The sequence below is a fragment of the Chrysochloris asiatica genome, unplaced genomic scaffold (assembly GCF_000296735.1).
Source record: "Chrysochloris asiatica unplaced genomic scaffold, ChrAsi1.0 scaffold00124, whole genome shotgun sequence".
In the NCBI taxonomy this organism is placed as follows: Eukaryota; Metazoa; Chordata; class Mammalia; order Afrosoricida; family Chrysochloridae; genus Chrysochloris; species Chrysochloris asiatica.
Window position 1 is genome coordinate 1664755 of NW_006408642.1, and position 18708 is coordinate 1683462.

At 40.6% G+C, this 18708-nt stretch overlaps 1 protein-coding gene across 1 annotated transcript in view; it reads right to left on the bottom strand.

Annotated features, from left to right (window-relative positions):
- Positions 1-18708, bottom strand: part of ULK4 (unc-51 like kinase 4) — an 892765-nt gene that overhangs the window by 242215 nt on the left and 631842 nt on the right. The window contains exon 31 of the mRNA XM_006868826.1: positions 7090-7188. Coding sequence (XP_006868888.1) covers positions 7090-7188 — 99 coding nt within the window. The remainder of the gene's footprint in view (positions 1-7089; positions 7189-18708) is intronic.

An 18708-nucleotide genomic window follows, 5' to 3' on the forward strand; every position in this document is an offset into this window, starting at 1 on the left:
AAGGCCCGCCTTAGAAATCCTCATGATAGGGGAGAGAAATTACCTTCAGAGTATTAATTGTATCATATCAGGCACAAGTATGACTTTATAACTGCCTTGGGGGTATGGCCTGCTTCCAAATTATTGGACATTCAGACAAAGCTTGCTTGCTCTCTGGTGGGTCTGGATCTTGCATCTGGCGCGTCCTCCAACCTCCGGTTCTTTGGATTTGTGCAGTGGCCTACTCTTACCACCCTTGGGAGTCATCAGCAGTCTCTGCCTTCTTACCGACTACATATGCCTGCCTGACAACTGACCAATGGACCCGAGGCTTTCCCAACTTCCCACCTCTACAACTGAGTGAGCCATTTGCTTACTAGAAACCTCTCTTCCTGGCGTGGTGCAGCAGGAGAATGCACTGCAATGCAAGGTTGATGGTTCTAAATTCATCAGCTGCTCCTCAAAGACCTTATAAAATGTTGCTATGGGTCAGAACTGACTCCATGGCACTTAACAACAACAACAACATATAAGCATCACTGAACCCAGCCTAAGACAATGGGGAAAGAAAGAACAAGCTTTCCAAAGGAACATGAAAATGAAAATTTCTCAGATATAAGCAACAAAGTCCACTTCCCATTTTACATTCTAAATGACCTCTCTTCCCTCTCACAAGAATTCAGAGGGCAGTCACTCTGACTCTGACCTTTGAGACTCATACTGCCCTCTTCAACAAACCTGCAGAGAATGATCTATCTGTTTCTGCTCCAAGCTCATGGAGCTCTGCTCTTCAACCATTCCAGAATCTTCCAGAAAACTCACTGGTAACAGTCAGGCTGCTCCAGAGCAATCTGTCAAGTCTGCATTTCAGGGTTAAGCCTCTGCTCCACCTCAGAATTTTCCCATCAACAGTCTTTTAAAATCGTTAGATTCCCTCAGACAGATGTCTGTTAACAAACAACTCTAGAACAGGTAGATTCCTCTATGAGGGGAGAAGGGACTGTCTACTCCCTTACCTCTAAGTCTAATCACTCAAAGGCAGCAATTAAATAGCCTAATTAGGGCAAATGTTACATTACAAGAAGCGTAAGCAAAGCCAAGTTCATCAAAGCCACACTGCTCCAGGGATTTCAGAAGCATAACCATATCTTAATTGTTAATATCTTCTAATTAAGTCTGCTAAAGAACTGGGTGTAACTATATGTATTAAGAGGAAGGGTAAAAGAACTCCTCTTATCCTTCCTAAAAGGAAACACTGTGAAGTCTACAAGCAACTTTTTTTCTCTTTATGTGCTTGTCATTGTTCTTGGGACAAAAGGCAAAAATTATCTTCCCTTTGGAACATTTTCTTAAAGCGAGGGAAATTCATCTACATGTGTTTAAGATTTGGTGGGGCTATAACAGAAAAAACTGGATGGCTTTAATAAACAGAAATTTATTTCCTCACAGTCCAGGAGGCCAAAAGCCGAATTCCAGGTGCTGACTCTAAGGAACGACTGTCTCTGTCAGCTCTGGAGGAAGGTCCATGTGTCTTCAGCTTATTTCTGGTTCCCGGAAGATCTCCATGTGGCTTGGCACACATATTACTCCATCTCTGTTTTGTTTAATCTCTTCAACATCTTTAAAAAAACTGACTCAAAGTACACTCTATACACAAATTCTTCCTCATTAACAACAAAGACTACCTACTCCAAAGTGGGATTATGATGACAGGCATGTTGTTGTTAGGATTTGCAAAAATGTATCTTGGGGTGTGTACTATTTAGGGTTTTGTGTCAACTTGACTGGACCAGGATTCTCAGTTGATATGTAGTTATGGCCCATGATGAGAACTTCCAGTTCTCTATCCTTGAGTCAGAGGCCTGCTCCATTACCTGCAATCGCAGGTGTCATCTCCTTACCTGTTTGACCAGCCTGCCTGCATCTGACCAGCCAATCTTGATTCATTAGCCCTGCAGCTGTGTGAGTTAAATGCCTCCAACCTGACATCTGATCCACAGATTTAGGACTCTCCCACCTCTACAACTGAGTGAGCCATTTTCTTGACAAAAGTCTTTCTCTCTCTATTGTTGTTGATAAGTGCCTTCAAGTTAGTTCAGATCTGCAGAGACCCTGTATAGGGTTTCCAAGGAATGGCTGGTGAGCTTGAACTGCCGACGTTGTGGTTCAAACTGATCTTACAGTCCAGCAGATTAAACCCAAACACCATACCAGGACTCCCTTCCCTTCCTCCCCCTCTCTCTCTATCTATACATACATCTATACATACATACACACACACACACACACACACAAAAAAAAAAACCTCATTGGTTTTTCTTCTCTAGAGAACTCAGCCTAAGACAGGAGAAGAGAATTCAATCTGCAACAGGAGGCGATTCTACTTTTTAGTTAAGAATGTCTTCCATTCATGCAAATCCTCACACCTTAAAAAATCAGAACGGTTTTCTAATCAAGCGTATTCTTTTACAGTGAGAGTATTTCAAAACATAATACAGCTAAGAGCTTTATGCTTTTGAAGTTAATCCACCAAGGCCAAATGGAATTGCGGTGGGAAAAATGTACACGCTGAGGTCAGACTCTTGGCTCTGCTATGCTGTATTTTTAACCTCTGTATACAAGGTAAGTCAGAACCGATTTGATGGCATTTAACAGCAACAACAACAACATAAGATTCACAGTCCTTATCTGTAAAATGAGATTGGATCCTGTGTCACAGAGGAGGACAAACGAAATAAAATCCAAAGTAAAGTACCAAGAGATGAATGTAGTACATCATCAATGCACAGTAACAGCGGGCCATATTTTCTCACTTTTTATATGCCGCATTTGTTGAGAACTTACTATGTGCCAAACCTTTCTGGGTGGCACCAATGTATTCTGCTCAATTATTAACATAAATGCTAGAGACTTAAACCATCCAGTGGTTCTGGTAAAATCCCGGTGATGTGCTTCAATAAAGACTGTTGTTGTTACGTGTCCTTGAGTTGGTTCCAACTCATATAGTGATCCTGTATAGGGTTTCCGAGTGGCTGGTGGGCTCGAACCACTGACTTTGTAGTTCACAGTACAGTTCTTATTCGATGGAGTCACTGCCCTCCCTCCCATAAAGATTACAGCCAAGAAAGCCTTGCAGAGCATTTCAACTCTGTAACACACAGGGTTTTCATGTATCAGAATTGACTCAAGAGCAACATGTCTGGTAGTGGTTATCAGGTACTATTATCTTCACAATGATCTCATGCTTTATTTAGTGTAACTAGGCCCATTTTACAGATGAGGACATAGATCAATTAAGTAGACTGCTGAAGGATGCACAACTGGTAACTGGCAGAGCAGAGGTGAGTCCATGTCCGTAACGTCTGTGCACAGGGCCTGTTCATGACTATTTCTATTGACACACTACTTATATCTACTTTACTTCTTCTCCAAGTACTTTGTGGGTGCATAAAGACGAGGCTTTCTGTTCCCACCAAGATTTACAGCCTTAGAAACTCTATACAGGGTTCACTATGAGTCAGAACCAAGCCGACGACACTTTACTTCTTACAGTTCATCTTCTGTCTCACCTCTAGTTAATTATTACACTTGGATATCATTTATAAAGAGAAAAGACCACTAGAGGAAGGTCTGCTAATATTCTTAACTAGAAATTTTTATCTGCAAAACAAAGTTTTTATCCAACGAAGAGTAATTTGAGATAAAACACTGGAAACCAGATCATTTTGAAGAGACAGGAATTATACATTTAAAGCAATTTTTTAATGCAAGTTACTCTATTTCTACCGTAATTTATGTTATGACAGAAACTCATTTTCAAAAGAACATCACAAAATAAATATTAGCAAATAAACCCATATAAAGGTAATTAATATTACGAGTTATTGTTGTTGTTTCTCTGTATGGGGTTTTGAAGGAGAAGCTGATTCATTCAGCTGTCAACCTTGCGGTCGGTCCAGTGCTTATCCTAGAGAACGCCACATCAGGACTCCTACTAGTTATTGTTTTTCAGCATCATTGAGTCAGTTTTGACTCATAGTGAGTGAGCACAGGGTTTTCAAGGACCAGCTGGTGACCTTGAACCATCGACCTTGCAGTTCAAATTGACCTTGCAGCACCATACCAGGACTCCAGGAATTACACTGTTGTTCTTGGTAAGTGCCGTCTAGTCAGTTCTGAACCATGGCAATTCTATATAGAATTTCCAAGGAGCTGCTGGTGAGCTTGAACTGCTGACCTTGCAGTTCAAACTGTCTTTGAAGTCCAGCACTTTAACACACAGGGCCACATCAGGACTCTATCACTTAAGTTAATTAAATGTTTGACTAATTTTCAGTTGATAATTCTGTATGGCCCGCGAATGATTAGTTATAGATTTTGGCAGAAGAAAGTCTCCCCACCTGTGGTATATGTAGCCCTTCCTAACAAACACACAAGGAGCTCTGGTAGCGCAGTGGTTACAAATTGGGCTGATAATCTCATGGTCAGCAATTTGAAACTACGAGCTGTTCTGCAGGAGATAGATGAGGCTTTCTGCTCCCATATAGATTTACAGCCTTGGAAACCCTGTACAGGGTCACTATGAGTCAGAACTGACTCCACGGCACATAACAACAAAAACCAAACACACACCCCAGCCACAAAGTTCTCCTGGCTCTCTCTGTGTGTCTGTACATCTGCCTGCTGGCTATGACTCACCTATGCCCAGCAGGATTGCTGGTTCCTAATTAGAAGATATTAAATACATTATAGATCTCTGGATAGTTGAAACACAACACAAATATACTCAGGTAGATGAAAGGCAAGACTCTGTTACTTGGAACTCAAATGAGAAAAGACCATCATGCAGAAGGTTTGAATTGGGATGCAGGGTAACAACAAGCAGGAACAATAAAAGGCAGCCTGTGACTAGCAAGCAGAAGGGGTGAGATAGATTATCCTGGCTTCCTACAATTGGGCAATTTGAATAATTCCTAGATGATAGGCACCTGGGGCCTCTGTGCCTTGACACCCAGGAATGTTACAGGCTGGTAAGGGATGCTGTTGGAATGGAGGCTTAGCAAACTGACTGCAGAGGAGATGGAGAGTGTTTAGCCATGACCTGAAAACAAGGTCAACAAAGCACAGGTAAAACATTATATTACAATTGTTTCCTGCTTGCCCAGTGGCCATCATAGCCAATGAGGTGTCTCAAATCTGTCTTAGCCTTAGGGTATCTCGAACAGTTATTTTATAATCTTACATTTACTCTTCTATTATAATAATTCTTTATATTAAATGTCTACTGGTTAAATCACTATGGTTTTTAGCTCTGGAATGGACTCATATGAAAACAATCACAATATGACTATACTCAAGACTGTACTCATGAATAGTATTTGCTAATAGTATGGACTGAATTTTGTTCCCCCAGATTATGAGGGGGCTTCATAAAGTTCATGGGAAAATGGAATTTTTCCATGAACTTTCTGAAGCCTCCTTGAATGTGTACTTGTAGATTTGAGCCTGTTTGGAAATAAAGTTTGTTATGTTAACGATGCCATACCAAGGGAGGGTAGATCCTAAAGCTATTCACTTCTGAGCCATGAAAAGAACAGAATGCACACAGAGACATACCGGAGGAAGACAGATGCTACGTGAAGATCATGGACAAGTCAAGGGACCAAAGAATGCCTAAGGCTGTCACCATATTTATTCAATCTGTACAATGAGCCAAGAATCCAAGAAGCTGGATTATATGAAGATGAATTTGGCAACGGAACTGGAGGAAAACTCATCATCAACTGGCGATATGCAGATGGCACAACCTTGCTTACAGGAAGAAAAGAGGACACGAAGTACTTACTAATAAAGATCAAAGACTATAGTCTTCAGTATGGATGGCACCTCAACGTAAAGAAAACAAACATGCTCACATTTGGACCAGTAAATAACATTGTGATAAATGAAGAAAATACTGAAGTTGTCAAAGATTTCATTTTACTTGGATCCATAATCAACAATCATGGAAACAAGTAGTCAGGAAACCAAACGATATATTGCATTAGGCAAATATGCTGTGTCTCTAAAGTGTTAAAAAGCAAAGCCATCCGTATGGCTGCCCTGCTGTGCACATAGGTTCACTATGAGTGGAAACAGATTCCATGTCACTAACAACCACCACTATCAACACGTTATTGCAGTCACCACCAAAACAAAATCATTGCTCAGAACTTGGTTTGAACTGAAAGCCTCTAGAACTGTACAGGAAAGAAGATGCAGTCTCTACTTCTACATTAAACAGAGGGATACAGACCAACTTTATTAAAGTTTACATAAGGGGTCAAGAAAACTTTTCTGAAAAGATTCTAAAAGGAAGTATTTTGGGCATTTAGTCTATAAATTTTCTGTTTCTGCAACTCAATCCAGGCTTGGTGAAACCAGCTCTAAACAATGTGTAAACAAATTGTCTGAGTGGCAGTATTCCAATGAAACTTTATTTACAAAAATAGGGTTAGACCAGAGTCCATTGTTTGCCAATCCCTGCTCTACCTCAGTAGAATTTATCTACTCAGTAGAATTATCTGCTTCACTGATCACTTGACCTAAACTGCAAAGGTTTGTTTGGCTCTTTTCATGTATTCATTGTTCTTGTGTGTTGTGTAGCCTTAGCTGTTTTTATTTACTTTCATCCCATTTCTGTGGAGACTGAGAAAGATGTGTTTTAACTGTATTTCTGCATTTCTGGGGAGTGCTGCATGTTAAAAGTACAACTCCAAAGTATCTTTTTGAAGTGAACTGATCTCTATAATGATTTTTTCTTCTTCTTGGAATTCATTTGTTAAATCTTTCACGTTGTATTCATTAAGAAGGTAATTGGATTGGAGATTCTGCCTTACTTAAAGATCTATTTAAAGAAATGATACGGCACCTGGCTTTAAAACAAAGTAGGTTAGTAGTATGTCCAGGCAAAATCACCTTCTGCAATTTCCTTTGGTTCTAGTTATGAAAGGGATCAAAATCTATCATAAGAATTTGAAGTTCATACAATTGCAGGAGATCATAAAACTCAAATTAAAAGACTTCAACTTCAGCAATGTTCAGCAAACACACAAACAGGTGAGATCTTACCAGAGGAATGAGCAGGCTAATGAGGTCTGTCAGAGGTTTGCTGAGTACCAGCAGGTCTTCCGCAGCCTGAGTGTCCCCTCCCAAGCCAGACTTCTGTGCCTTAACAGGAGACAGACAAGAGGAAAAGATTCTTATTGATTCTTATTGATGAGGGGAACTGATGAGACATTCCACCTTAGTTCCTCTGAGTGCAAGACAGAGGCTCCAAAAGAGGTTATGTTTTATTATAACAAGAGAGTATGTGGAGCTGTGGGATCAGCACTGATGGCAAGGTTGGTTTAAACTGCAAGGTTAGGTTCCCACTAGCCACTCCTCCCTCATTGGAAATCCTGTACAGATAGCAGATGACAAAGCCAGTACCTAAAACCAGGTATTGTTGTTCTAAAGTGTTGTCCAGTCAGTTCTGACTCATAGGGACCCTATATAGGGTTTCCAAGGAGCTGCTGGTGAGTTTGAACCACCAACCTTGTGGTTCAAACTGACCTTTATCCCACAGCGCCACACCAGGACTCCACAAACCCAGGTTATCCAACCCTAAATCACACATGTTGATTTCCTGGGGCATTTGTATGCAGATGCTGAGACACATAAAATGTATTGTTATGCCCATCTTCTTTATATGCATGCTGTTGTTATCTGCCACTGAATTGGTCCCCAACTCATGGCACCCAGATGCACAAAAGGAAATGCTGCTTAGTCCCACGGGATCTCCATGATGCATTGCAGAACAGACTACTGTGACCCAGAGTGTGCTCATAGACCAACTTTCAGAAGTGAATGTCACGGCCTCCTTTCTAGTCCATCTCAGTTGGAGAACTCTGTTAACACTGGTTCTGTATCATTAACAACACACAATCTTCCACAGACACACAGGTAGCAGGTGTGGGAATGAAACTTGGATTTCCCACATGGAAGGCAAGGATTCAAGCAGTGAAACATCAATGTCCTCTCTATAGACATACACTTGTTCAAACATTTGTCCAAAGTATCACCACATGAACAGACTTTAGGTCCACAGCCCTTAGAAGCAGCGTGTTCAAGCAGCAATGGAAATTATTAGTAAGCGGTGGCTTTCATTTTAAATGTGACTTCTCCCAGCACTCTAATTAAAAAGAATCAAACCCACCACCACCAAGTTAATTCCAATTCTGTACAGAATTTCTAAGGATGTAAATTTTTATGGGGGAAGAAAGATTCACCTTTTCCCACAGAGTAGAGTGGTAGGTTTGAACCACCAACGATTCTGTTAGTAGTCCAGTGCTTATCCTATAGTGCCACCACAGTTCCTTCAGGAGTTTAACAGAACTGCCGAATTCCAGAGGCGTTTTCTATCACAGAAAGGAATAATTGTAGATTCCAAAGAGGTACTGATTATTTATTGTAGTCTTCATAACTGCTCCTTTGAAACCCTATACAATGTCACTATGAGTTGGAACTGACTCGACAGCACATAACAACAATGTTGTTGTTGTTGTTATGTGCTGTGGAGTCGGTTCTGACTCATAGTGACCCTGTACAGGGTTTCCAAGGCTGTAAATCTTTATGAGAGCAGAAAGCCTCATCTTTCTCCCAAAGATCAGCTGGTAGTTTTGAACTGCTGTCCCTGAGGTTCGCAGCCAGATTCGTAACCACTATGCAACCATGGTACATGCATATTTCATTCACATTCTTCCTCCTCATTTTCACTTTTACTCAAAAACCCATTTTACGGTAATGATCTTTGTCAGAACTGTTAGAGTAGGCCTTTCAGGCTGTTTCAGCATGGATCATGAATCTGGAATCCGGCATGTTAAGTTTCCTTCTGTGCTTGAAATCTAGAGATAGAATTTTAGTTTCCTGCTTTTTTTGTTTCAGAAAGACCTGTCCGTTTGAGCCTCACGGTTGGTGGTTCTAACCCACCAGCTGCTCCTCAGAAAACTTATACAGGGGCACCATGAGTCAGAAATGACTCGATGGCACTTAACAACAACAACCTCTCTACAGCCAAGACGAACAACGTCAATCAATACAGCTTGCTGCGTTCCCCAACTGGTATAATCAAGAAAGGTTGTTTCCACCCAGAAAGTAAATGTGCAGAACAATCCTAGCGACATGAACCTTTCTGAATCTCAGCTGCCTCATGAAGCACAATGTGAGTCAGACCATTGGCCTTCTCATGGTAACGCATCATCCCGTAGATGGGATCCTTCTTGGGAGAGAGACGGCCATCTTGAAAATCACAACCAAAGCTGCCTAAGGGGATATGGTGTCAGTGGCTGCCCTTCCAAGCACACACACAGCAAGCAGATGGGGACACAAGAATAAGCACACACTGAGCATTTTTCCCACCTGGATATTCACTAGCCCTTCAGTGTCCAAGATTGACACAGTCCCTTCATAGGGTCACCAAGAAACATCCAGAGCCTGACCCACATACTGCACTCAGGCATAAACTCATTGCAGTTACCAAGGATTCCAGAGAGCGAATCTTACAATACTGTACAACACAACAAGGAGGTACAAAGCCAGGAAGGCATTAGAAATGTAATTCTCCTCAGAAAAAGATGGGCCTACACAGGAGCTTTGTATACCAAATGGAATCCCTGCACACATGTAGGAGTACACCCAGAAGCTGAATAACAAATTCAGAGACTCAGCTTGCCATGCCTTTGTCTCTCTCCAATTCCCCAGCACCACACTCTCCTAAGTCAGCCCTTTAACTCTGCCCCCGTGGTCTTCTAGGTACATTTTTCAGGAAGCCCATTTCACAGCAAGAACCTCATCCCAGAGCAAAAACCCCATTCCAGAACAAGAACCCCATCCAGAGCAAGAATCCCATTCCATCACTGTTGTGACCTCATTTCCCTGGGATCTATTGTTGGTAGAGCCTGCTGGTACTGACTGTTCCAACAAGAGAGGATGCTAGTGTGGGCAAGGGTGGTGGTAGTACGCTTGAGTGCAGTACTTGGATTTGTTAGATATTAAACGTAAAATCAACATATCTGGTGAGAAATTAGATGTGGTAAACAAAGAGAGGGAATTTAAAAATGACTCTCAGATTGAGGTTTGCATCACTAGGTAAGGGTGGCACGGCTCACTGCCAAGAAGTTAAAAAGGCTTATCCCAGATAAGAAGGTACCACTGACTTTTTCTTAAGAAAAGGAGTAGCGAGTGCTATAGGATAAGCACTGGACTGCTAACTGTAAGGTTGACCGTTTAATCCTACCAGCTGCTCCTCAGAAACTGACCTGACGGTACTTAGCAACAACATAGGCTATGGCACAAAAATCACAGACACGTAACAATGAGATAAAGGATTATTGTTGTTGTTGTTAAGTGCCATCGAGTTGATTCCAACCCATAGCGACCCTGTAGAGGGTTTCCAACTTTGCTTAAATAACTTTGCAGTCTGACGCATTAGCCAACAGCGCCACGCCAGGACTCCAGATAAAGGGTAGCTCATGAGAATAGTCCAGTATGTAGAAGGTCACAGAGGAGGCTCACTGGATAATTCCAAGAGAGGTAAAAAAATAAGAGGCAACAATCCCCAACCATGGAGAGCCCCGATGTGCTCACTGAGACCAAGAAAGAGGCAGTGGTCACATTTCAGGCTTTCAACACTATCAACAGGTCTGCAAATAGCAGCGGTTCAGTTATCATACTACAGGAAAGAAATATAACAAGCTCCTGTTTACTGCCCCAGAAATGATGGGCAAGATCCAGACTGGGTACTCAGATGACCTGGAATCTCTTGCCCCCAACACTAGCCTAGACCCCACTTGCTCATTATTTACTATGCAGCACTCTATACCCAAGAGTAATGCAGTAAGATGAGGAGGTGCTTATAGACAGCCTTCCTTACCAAGCTGCAAGCTCCCTGAGAGCTAGTAAGTACCATTTCTCTCTGTTCCCTGCTATGATGACAGGGGCCTAGTCTTTGTGCAGAGGTCATACTAAGTATAAAGTAAAATCATACATCAATTCATAAGCATGCTAGGGATTAGTCCATCTCGGCAAATATGAATGGAGTGTTTTCACATGGGCTAAGACCTGGCCTACAGTGAGGTAACTAAGAGGGTGCATATATTTCTTCTTGCTGCTGGTAAAAGTACAGAAGCCATTCATTGAATACCTTCCCTGCACTAGGTGTGTGTAATGCACTGTATATTTATATACGGACATACACTGTGTTCACTCATTCATTAGTTGTAACTGTGTCTATTTCACAGATGAGGAAACCAAATTGCCCAGAGTCATGCAAGTTGGAGAGAGGTGCGTGGCTATGATTTGAATCCATAATATTCCAGTCTACAAGCCCACACACATGTCCCCACATTAGTAGCTCCCCAGAATGTTAATTTATTTTTGCCTCCACACTTTTCTAGCAGCAATGCGTCCCTCAAGGGGTAAAATTCCCTTAATGGACCAACTTTTAACTGCAGTGCAGGGAGGAGGGTAAGAGGGAATTTCTGAGAGATTCTGATAGGGGCCTTCCCCCACCACTCCTCACTTCCCCAAGGCACATTCTTGCATCTTAGTATGTGGTGCTGTAGGATTAAATACTGGACCCCAAGGTCAGTTTGAACCCCAAGGTTGGTGGTTCAAACCCATCAGCTGCTCCTCAGAAACCCTATTCTATATAGGGTTACTATGAGTTGAGACCGACTCCACGGCACTTAGCAACAACAAGAAAAAGTGTTTCATAAATCTAACTACTATTGTAATTTCAAACATTGGTTTCCCTCAATTCTCCAACCTAAATATCTTTCTTCTACTTAAGAGAAGCTACTGTCAAAAGTACACATGGGTTTTAAATGTAGAACTGCCAACATGAAATATGTTTATAAATGGAAGAAGTAACTTAACAATTTCAAAAAGCACTTCTAGCTCAGTGATTGAAGAAGTCTTTGATGTACACTCCATTTCTTTTTCCAACTCTTTCCCCTAATTCAAGGACTACCTCTTTCAGACTGACACCAGGTGTCATGGACATCAAAGTTGCTGACCAAGGCAAAAAGTTCTAATACATGGAGGATGTAAAGAAGGAAGATGTGATACAAGACAGCAGTAAACTTGGCAGTGGTGTTTACATTTGTTTTAGAAAATGATCAAGCACACAAACAAAACTGGAAGAAAAAAAAAGTTAAGAAACCATTTTATTTTAAGGAGTTGGTTTTTTTCAAACACACCTGAGTATCTACGCAATCAAACCTGCAATGCAAGAGGATTCATAGAGTTCTTTAACTTCTTATCCTTTTTACCCACAATCTGTAAGACATAATCTTTTAGAGCATGACGAAATCAAGATATCTTATGAAAATAACTATAGGCTGCACCTCAAAGTGTTACATGGAATTCTATCACTATGGAATACCAAGTAAGAAACAATGTTCTCTGAAGAGAGACTTATTAGAAAAGTTAAGGTAAATCCATACTCCATTGCTCCTAACTACTAAACAATGTTTCTCATTAAGAAACAAAAACACAAGGATCGGTCAATCAGAAAGATGGTGGGCTAGGCAGACACTACCCAGACCCTCCACAACAAAGACACAAGAAACTAAATAAAACTGATATGGAGGGCAAGCAGACAAAAATGGAATGAATACTGAGAAGCTGCTGAACAAAAGCAGGGAGTGAGGAGACTGACAAAAAAGGTGAATTGTCAGCTGACCTGACCCATCACAGCCATTTTGAATTCTTACAAGCAGTGGTACCTCAGACTACTAACCTGATAAATAGCTCTGCAGCTCAGGACACAAAGGTACCCACCCACATGGGAGAGCAACAGGCAACAGACACCTCACCTTGCTGGTGACCAGAAGTGTTGGCCAGCCCCCACCATCACTCATTCTGTGACTGGTGACATCGTCCGAGCCATGCACAGCCCCGCTCCACCTGAAGTCAGATGCATTCCCTTGAGGACAGATGCTGGGTACACACCATCTTGGTGTCCGGAGGCAAGCACTCTCTGCAACCTCTGACCAGAAGAAGGAGCATTGCCGCCAAGATAGAAACTCCCTCAGAAACCAGACACCCTGCCATCTGATGCAGTAAGAACCACTTCTAGGAAAAAACACCCTAGCCACAGTCACCTCTGAGGCAGCAGGAGCTCCTTCTGGGATCAGTGCCCTCAAATCAGACGCTTTATAGGCCAGCAGGAACTCCACCTAGGACCAGCTGTCTTTTTCCACCCCCTCACCACCTCCTTAGCTAGCAAAGGACACTAATTCTTACCAAGTGCCTGACCCCGTCCCAGGTTTCTTTTCTGTCCCCTTTCCTCCACAGTTTTCCCCTTTCGTTTTCCCTTTTATTTCCCATCCTTTTCTTTTGTCTTTCTTCTATTTCTATTTTCTTTTTTTACATTTCTTTTACTGAACATTCCCTTTCCTTTTCTATCTTTTCATTTTTCACCTCCGGAGTTTTGCTTCTTGTGATTTTCTTATCTTGTTTCTTGTTATTGTCTCTTCTCTAGTTCTTATTTTTCTTTCCTTTTTTTTTTTTTAAATGAATTTTGTTTTCTTGGTTTTCCCTGCTTATTGTTTTCTTTTGCGGCTGTTTTGTTTTCAGCTTTCTCTTTGATTTTGTCCCACAGTGGGAGATAGTAACCATCCCCACGTGTAGCTCCACACACTGACTGAGGGCCACCACCCACCTATACAACCTAATCAATGATAGATGACAGCCAATAACAGCCCAACTCACCTTCAACTGTGCTACATGAACAGCAAACAGAGAACTGCACACATTGCAATCCTCTCTCACAACCATCAGGAGACAGGTGATGATCACCTGAGTAACACAACATCACAACCTACAGAATTTCAGTTCACACAAAAAAATGACCGAGTGGCTCAATCAAGTAATGTACAGTATTGAGCCAAAAACCCAATCTGAAGAAGAAATGGTACTGGAACTACCTGATCAGGAATTCTAAAGAACTGTGTTTAAGAACTTTCAGCACTGGCATCCATATAGAATAAGCACTGGACAAGTCATCACAAGGTGAGTAGTTCAAACCTATAAGTCCTCAATGGGAGACAGATGAGGCTGTGTGTTCCTGTACAAATTTTGTCTCAGTAACCCTATATATAGGGTCGGTATGAGCTGGAATCAGTTTGATGGCAGTGGATTGGTTTTCAATGAGTTGAGAAAAAGACCAAGAAAGCTGCAGATGAAGTCAAGGAAAATACAGACAAATCTTGGGAAGAATTCAGGAAGGCACTACAACAAAAAACTGACAAAGCAGATGCAAAATTAGAAATCATACAAAAACAGCACACAGAAATCTAGACTACTCCGATTTTAGAAATAGATAATGCACTAAAAGGACAAAGGAGTAGAACCTAATCAAGGGAAGACAGAATTAGTGATATTGAAAATCTGCTGCTGTTATTAAGTATGGTTAAATAGGTTCTGACTCATAACCACCCTGTATAGGATGGGTTTCTGAGGAATGACTGGAGGGTCTAAAGCATCAACCCTGTGGTAAGCAGTCCTGTGTTTACTCTGCATTGCCATATTAGGACTGCAACAATCTGCTAGGGGAACAATAAAAAACAACAAAATGAAATAAACTATGTCTTAGAATTGTGTGGGGACACCATCAAGGGGAGTAACTCAGGTGTGACCAGAATTCTAGAAACGGAAAAGACAATAAAAAATGAACAGAAAAAAACTGTCCAAGAATTATTGGAAGAAAACTTCCATAACATCATGAAAGATGAAAGAAGCCAAACAAATCCCAAACCTCAAACATGATAGATCTCAAATAAAACCACCAAGACATACTCAAGATTACCAAAACCAAAGAGGAGAGAATTCATAGAGCAGCTTAAGAAAAATGAAAAGTTACCTACAAAGGAGAACCAGTAAGACTAACTCTGAATTTGTTGGCAAATACAAAGGCAAAATTTGTACATTTTCAGATTGACAGACACAAAAGCTAATTATAAAAACCAGACCAACCTGCTAAGATATATTAAAGGTAGTCCTTCAAACAGAGAACCCAAAATTTCAGACAACACCATCAGAAATTCAGCATAAAATATTAGTATCCAAAGTAAAACAACCTTCAAGATTTTACTAGGGAAACAAAGACATCAATTTGTAAATAAAAACAACTATTAAGTAAAAAAGGGAACAAAAAGTGTACTTACAGAATTTCCAAACATAGAGGAATTCAAGTCCATTTCAAAGTAAAGCAGACAGTTTTAAACCTAGGAAGAATGATTACAGGGTGACCTCTAAATAAAATAAAAAAATTTAAAAAGGGGAAAATCATAACGAGCTAGTAAATACTGCAACAGTAGCAATGAGTACCAACAAAAAAAGTACAGCAATCAATCCGTACCAATCTATAATTCCACTGAATGTGCAGGGACGAAATTGCTAGGCAAGACAAAGAGTAGCTGACTGGATAAGACAACAGAACCCAAAAGAAATAGATGAAAAACTCAAAAGATGGAAAAAATGTTTCAAGTAAATGACAATGAAAAGAGAACATTAGCAATAACAAATTTGAAAATCTAGAAGAAATAGGCAAACTCCTAAAAACTCACTACCTACTAAAACAAACATGGACTGAAGTAGAAAATTTTAGCAGACCCATCACAAAAGAAGAAATTGATCAAGTCATTTACAAACTCCCAACAAAAAGACTGGGGCTTAGATGGCTTTACTGGAGAATTCTACCAAAAATTAATTTCTGATTAAAAATAAATAAAACACGAGCCACTCCTTGGAAACCCTGTAATAGCACGGTTACTATGAGTTGAAACTCTACAGCACTTAACAACAGTTGACTCTACAGCACTTAACAACAAACAAAGAAATAAATTTTAAGGCAAAAACAAGCATGAGACAAAGAAGGACGACATAATATTATGATTAAAGGGTCAACTGAACATGAGGACACAGTCATAGTAAGTTTTTATGTACCCACTGAAAGAACCTCAAAATACATATATCAAACTAAAACAACTTAAGAGACAAACAGAGAACTCCACAATTGTAGGAGGAGTCTTTCAGATGCCACTTTCTATGAAGAACAAAAACAACTAGCAAGAAACTCAACAAAGACACAGAAGAACTAAACAACACAATCAACCAAACTGATATCCTATACATGTATAGAACATTACACACAATATAGCATAAAGTATAATTTTTCTAACATACACACAATAATCTCCAGAACAGACTATAAATTAGGCCACAGAGTAACCTTCAATAAATTTTTAAACATCAAAATTAACACAATGGTACAAAACAAGAAAGAAACAATAAAAAGTAAAAGGGATAAAACCCAAATACATGTAAAATGAGTAAAATCCTGCTTTAAAACTACTTGGTGATTATTGTCAAGTGCCATTAAGTCAGTTCTGACTCATAGCGACCCTGGATAGGATGTCCAAGGAGTGGATAGTGAGTTTGAGCTACTGAACTTGTGGTTAACACTCCAGTACTTATCCTATCAATCCATTTTGGAAGAAGTGCAGCCAGAATGCTCCTTAGAGGCCAAGATAGCCAAACTCTGCCTCTCATACTGCAGACATTTTGTTAGGAGGGACCAGTCGCTGGAGAAGGACATCGTGTTTGGTAAGGTGGAGGGTCAGAGAAAAAGAGGAAGATCCCCCAATGAGATGGATTGGCCAAGTGGCAGCATCAATGGACTCAAGTGTGGCAACAGTAGTGAGGCTGGCTATGGAATGAGCAGTGTTTTGTTCTGCAGTGCATAAGGTAGCTATGAGTCTGTACCATCTTGATAGTACCTAACAACAACAACAACTTATCCTATCATGCCACATCAGGACTCCACTAAGTAATAGAAGGTAGACAAAATGAAATTAACTTCTTGAACCAAACAAGAATTAAAACACAGTATACCAAAATCTTGGGGTACAGCAAAAGCATGCCCAGAGGGCAATTTATAGCAATGAATGAACACATCAAAAACTAAGAACCCAAATCAATGCCTAACCCAACATCACCAACAATTAGACAAAGAGCAACAAAGTCAGTTTGCAGTCACCAAAGAAAAGAAATAAGGATTAGGGCAGAAATGGAAAAAAAAAAAAAAATCAACCAGACAAAAAATTGGTCTTAGAAATGGCTACTAAAAATCAACAACTACTGACAAATCAAACAAAGGAAAATAAAGACAAGATGCAAATATCACAAATGAAAAATAAAATGGGTAATGTCCAAAGAGAACCGATGAAAATAAAAACAGTGACAGACTACTGAAGAACTATACTCCAACAAATCTGAAAATCGAGAGGAAATTGACAAATTTCTAGAAACACACCACCTACCAAAACTAATAGAGACTGAAACAAAACATTTGAAAAAGACACATCACAAAAGATAAGGATTAAGTTATTAAAAAACTCCCATCAATATTATAATCATTGCAATGAAACGATGCATGTAAAACTGATGATGTTCCCCCATGTAAACTATCACTCAAGTCACAATAAAAACTTTAAAAAAAACACACACACTAAAAAACCTCCTGTCAAAAAAGTTTAGTGCTTATAAATGGGACAGAGGTAAATAGGGATGTATGCTCAACCTCTGCTCTACCTACTAATGTAAAATAGACACCTGAGTGGGATAGAAAGGAATATCAGGAAATATTTTTACAGAAACCTTGTAAACCTGTCTTCAGTTTATAATGGATTAGAATTACTAAAAGGAGTTCTAAACTTGCCCAGTGAAATAGGCTTCTTTTGGAGACTTTGTAGAGTATGGGGCCTTGGACGGAATCCTGATCATGATACACAGTCTTCTGAGGTGGGACATTCCCACTTGAAAAGGACATGCAGACCAACCCAGAGTGGCTAGAGGAACAGAAGATACTTCTTGAAAGAAAGTCCAACAGGTAAAGAGAAAATAAAGCAGACTGTATGGCTATTATTACAAGAACAAGCAAGCTGTTTGCCTGGAAGACATCAAGTCACTTCAGGACAAACCCCCTTTCAAGACTGAAACTCAAAGAGCAGATATGTAAGCTCGCTGGTGACCACACTGGCCTACTTGTGAGTGGAAGCAGGAGAAAGACAGTACTGAAGACCTGGGCTGAGCTTGACCATATTCCATAGACTACTGTTGACCTTGAGATGAAAGAGAGCAGGCTAGTTGATCCAAAGTCTGGGAAGACTTAGGAACCACTGAGCCCATGAACACTAACCTAGCCACTGAGGACTGGGCCTGAGAGTAAACATTCCAGCTGATATGAAGTGGGGAAGGTGCGCAAGAACGCCCAAACTAGCAGATAGTACTCATGGGGCCTACATTGAAGTGCTTGATGATCAAAACTCAACTAGAAGAAGATAAAGAACTTTGCTAAAGGCTGTTATTGTTGTTAGGTGCCACTGAGTTGGTACCAACTCAGAGTGATCCTAGGAACAAGAGAAAAAACACTGCCATGCCTGGGCTGACCTCACAATACTTGCAACGCTTGAGTCCATAGTTGCTGCCACTTAGCCAATCCATATCGCTGGGGATCTTCCTCTTTTTCTCTGACCCTCCACCTTACCAAACATGGTATCCCTCACCAGTGACTGGTCCCTTCTGACAGTATGTCTAAAGTATGAGAGATGAAGTTTGACCATCTTGGCCTCCCAGGAGCACTCT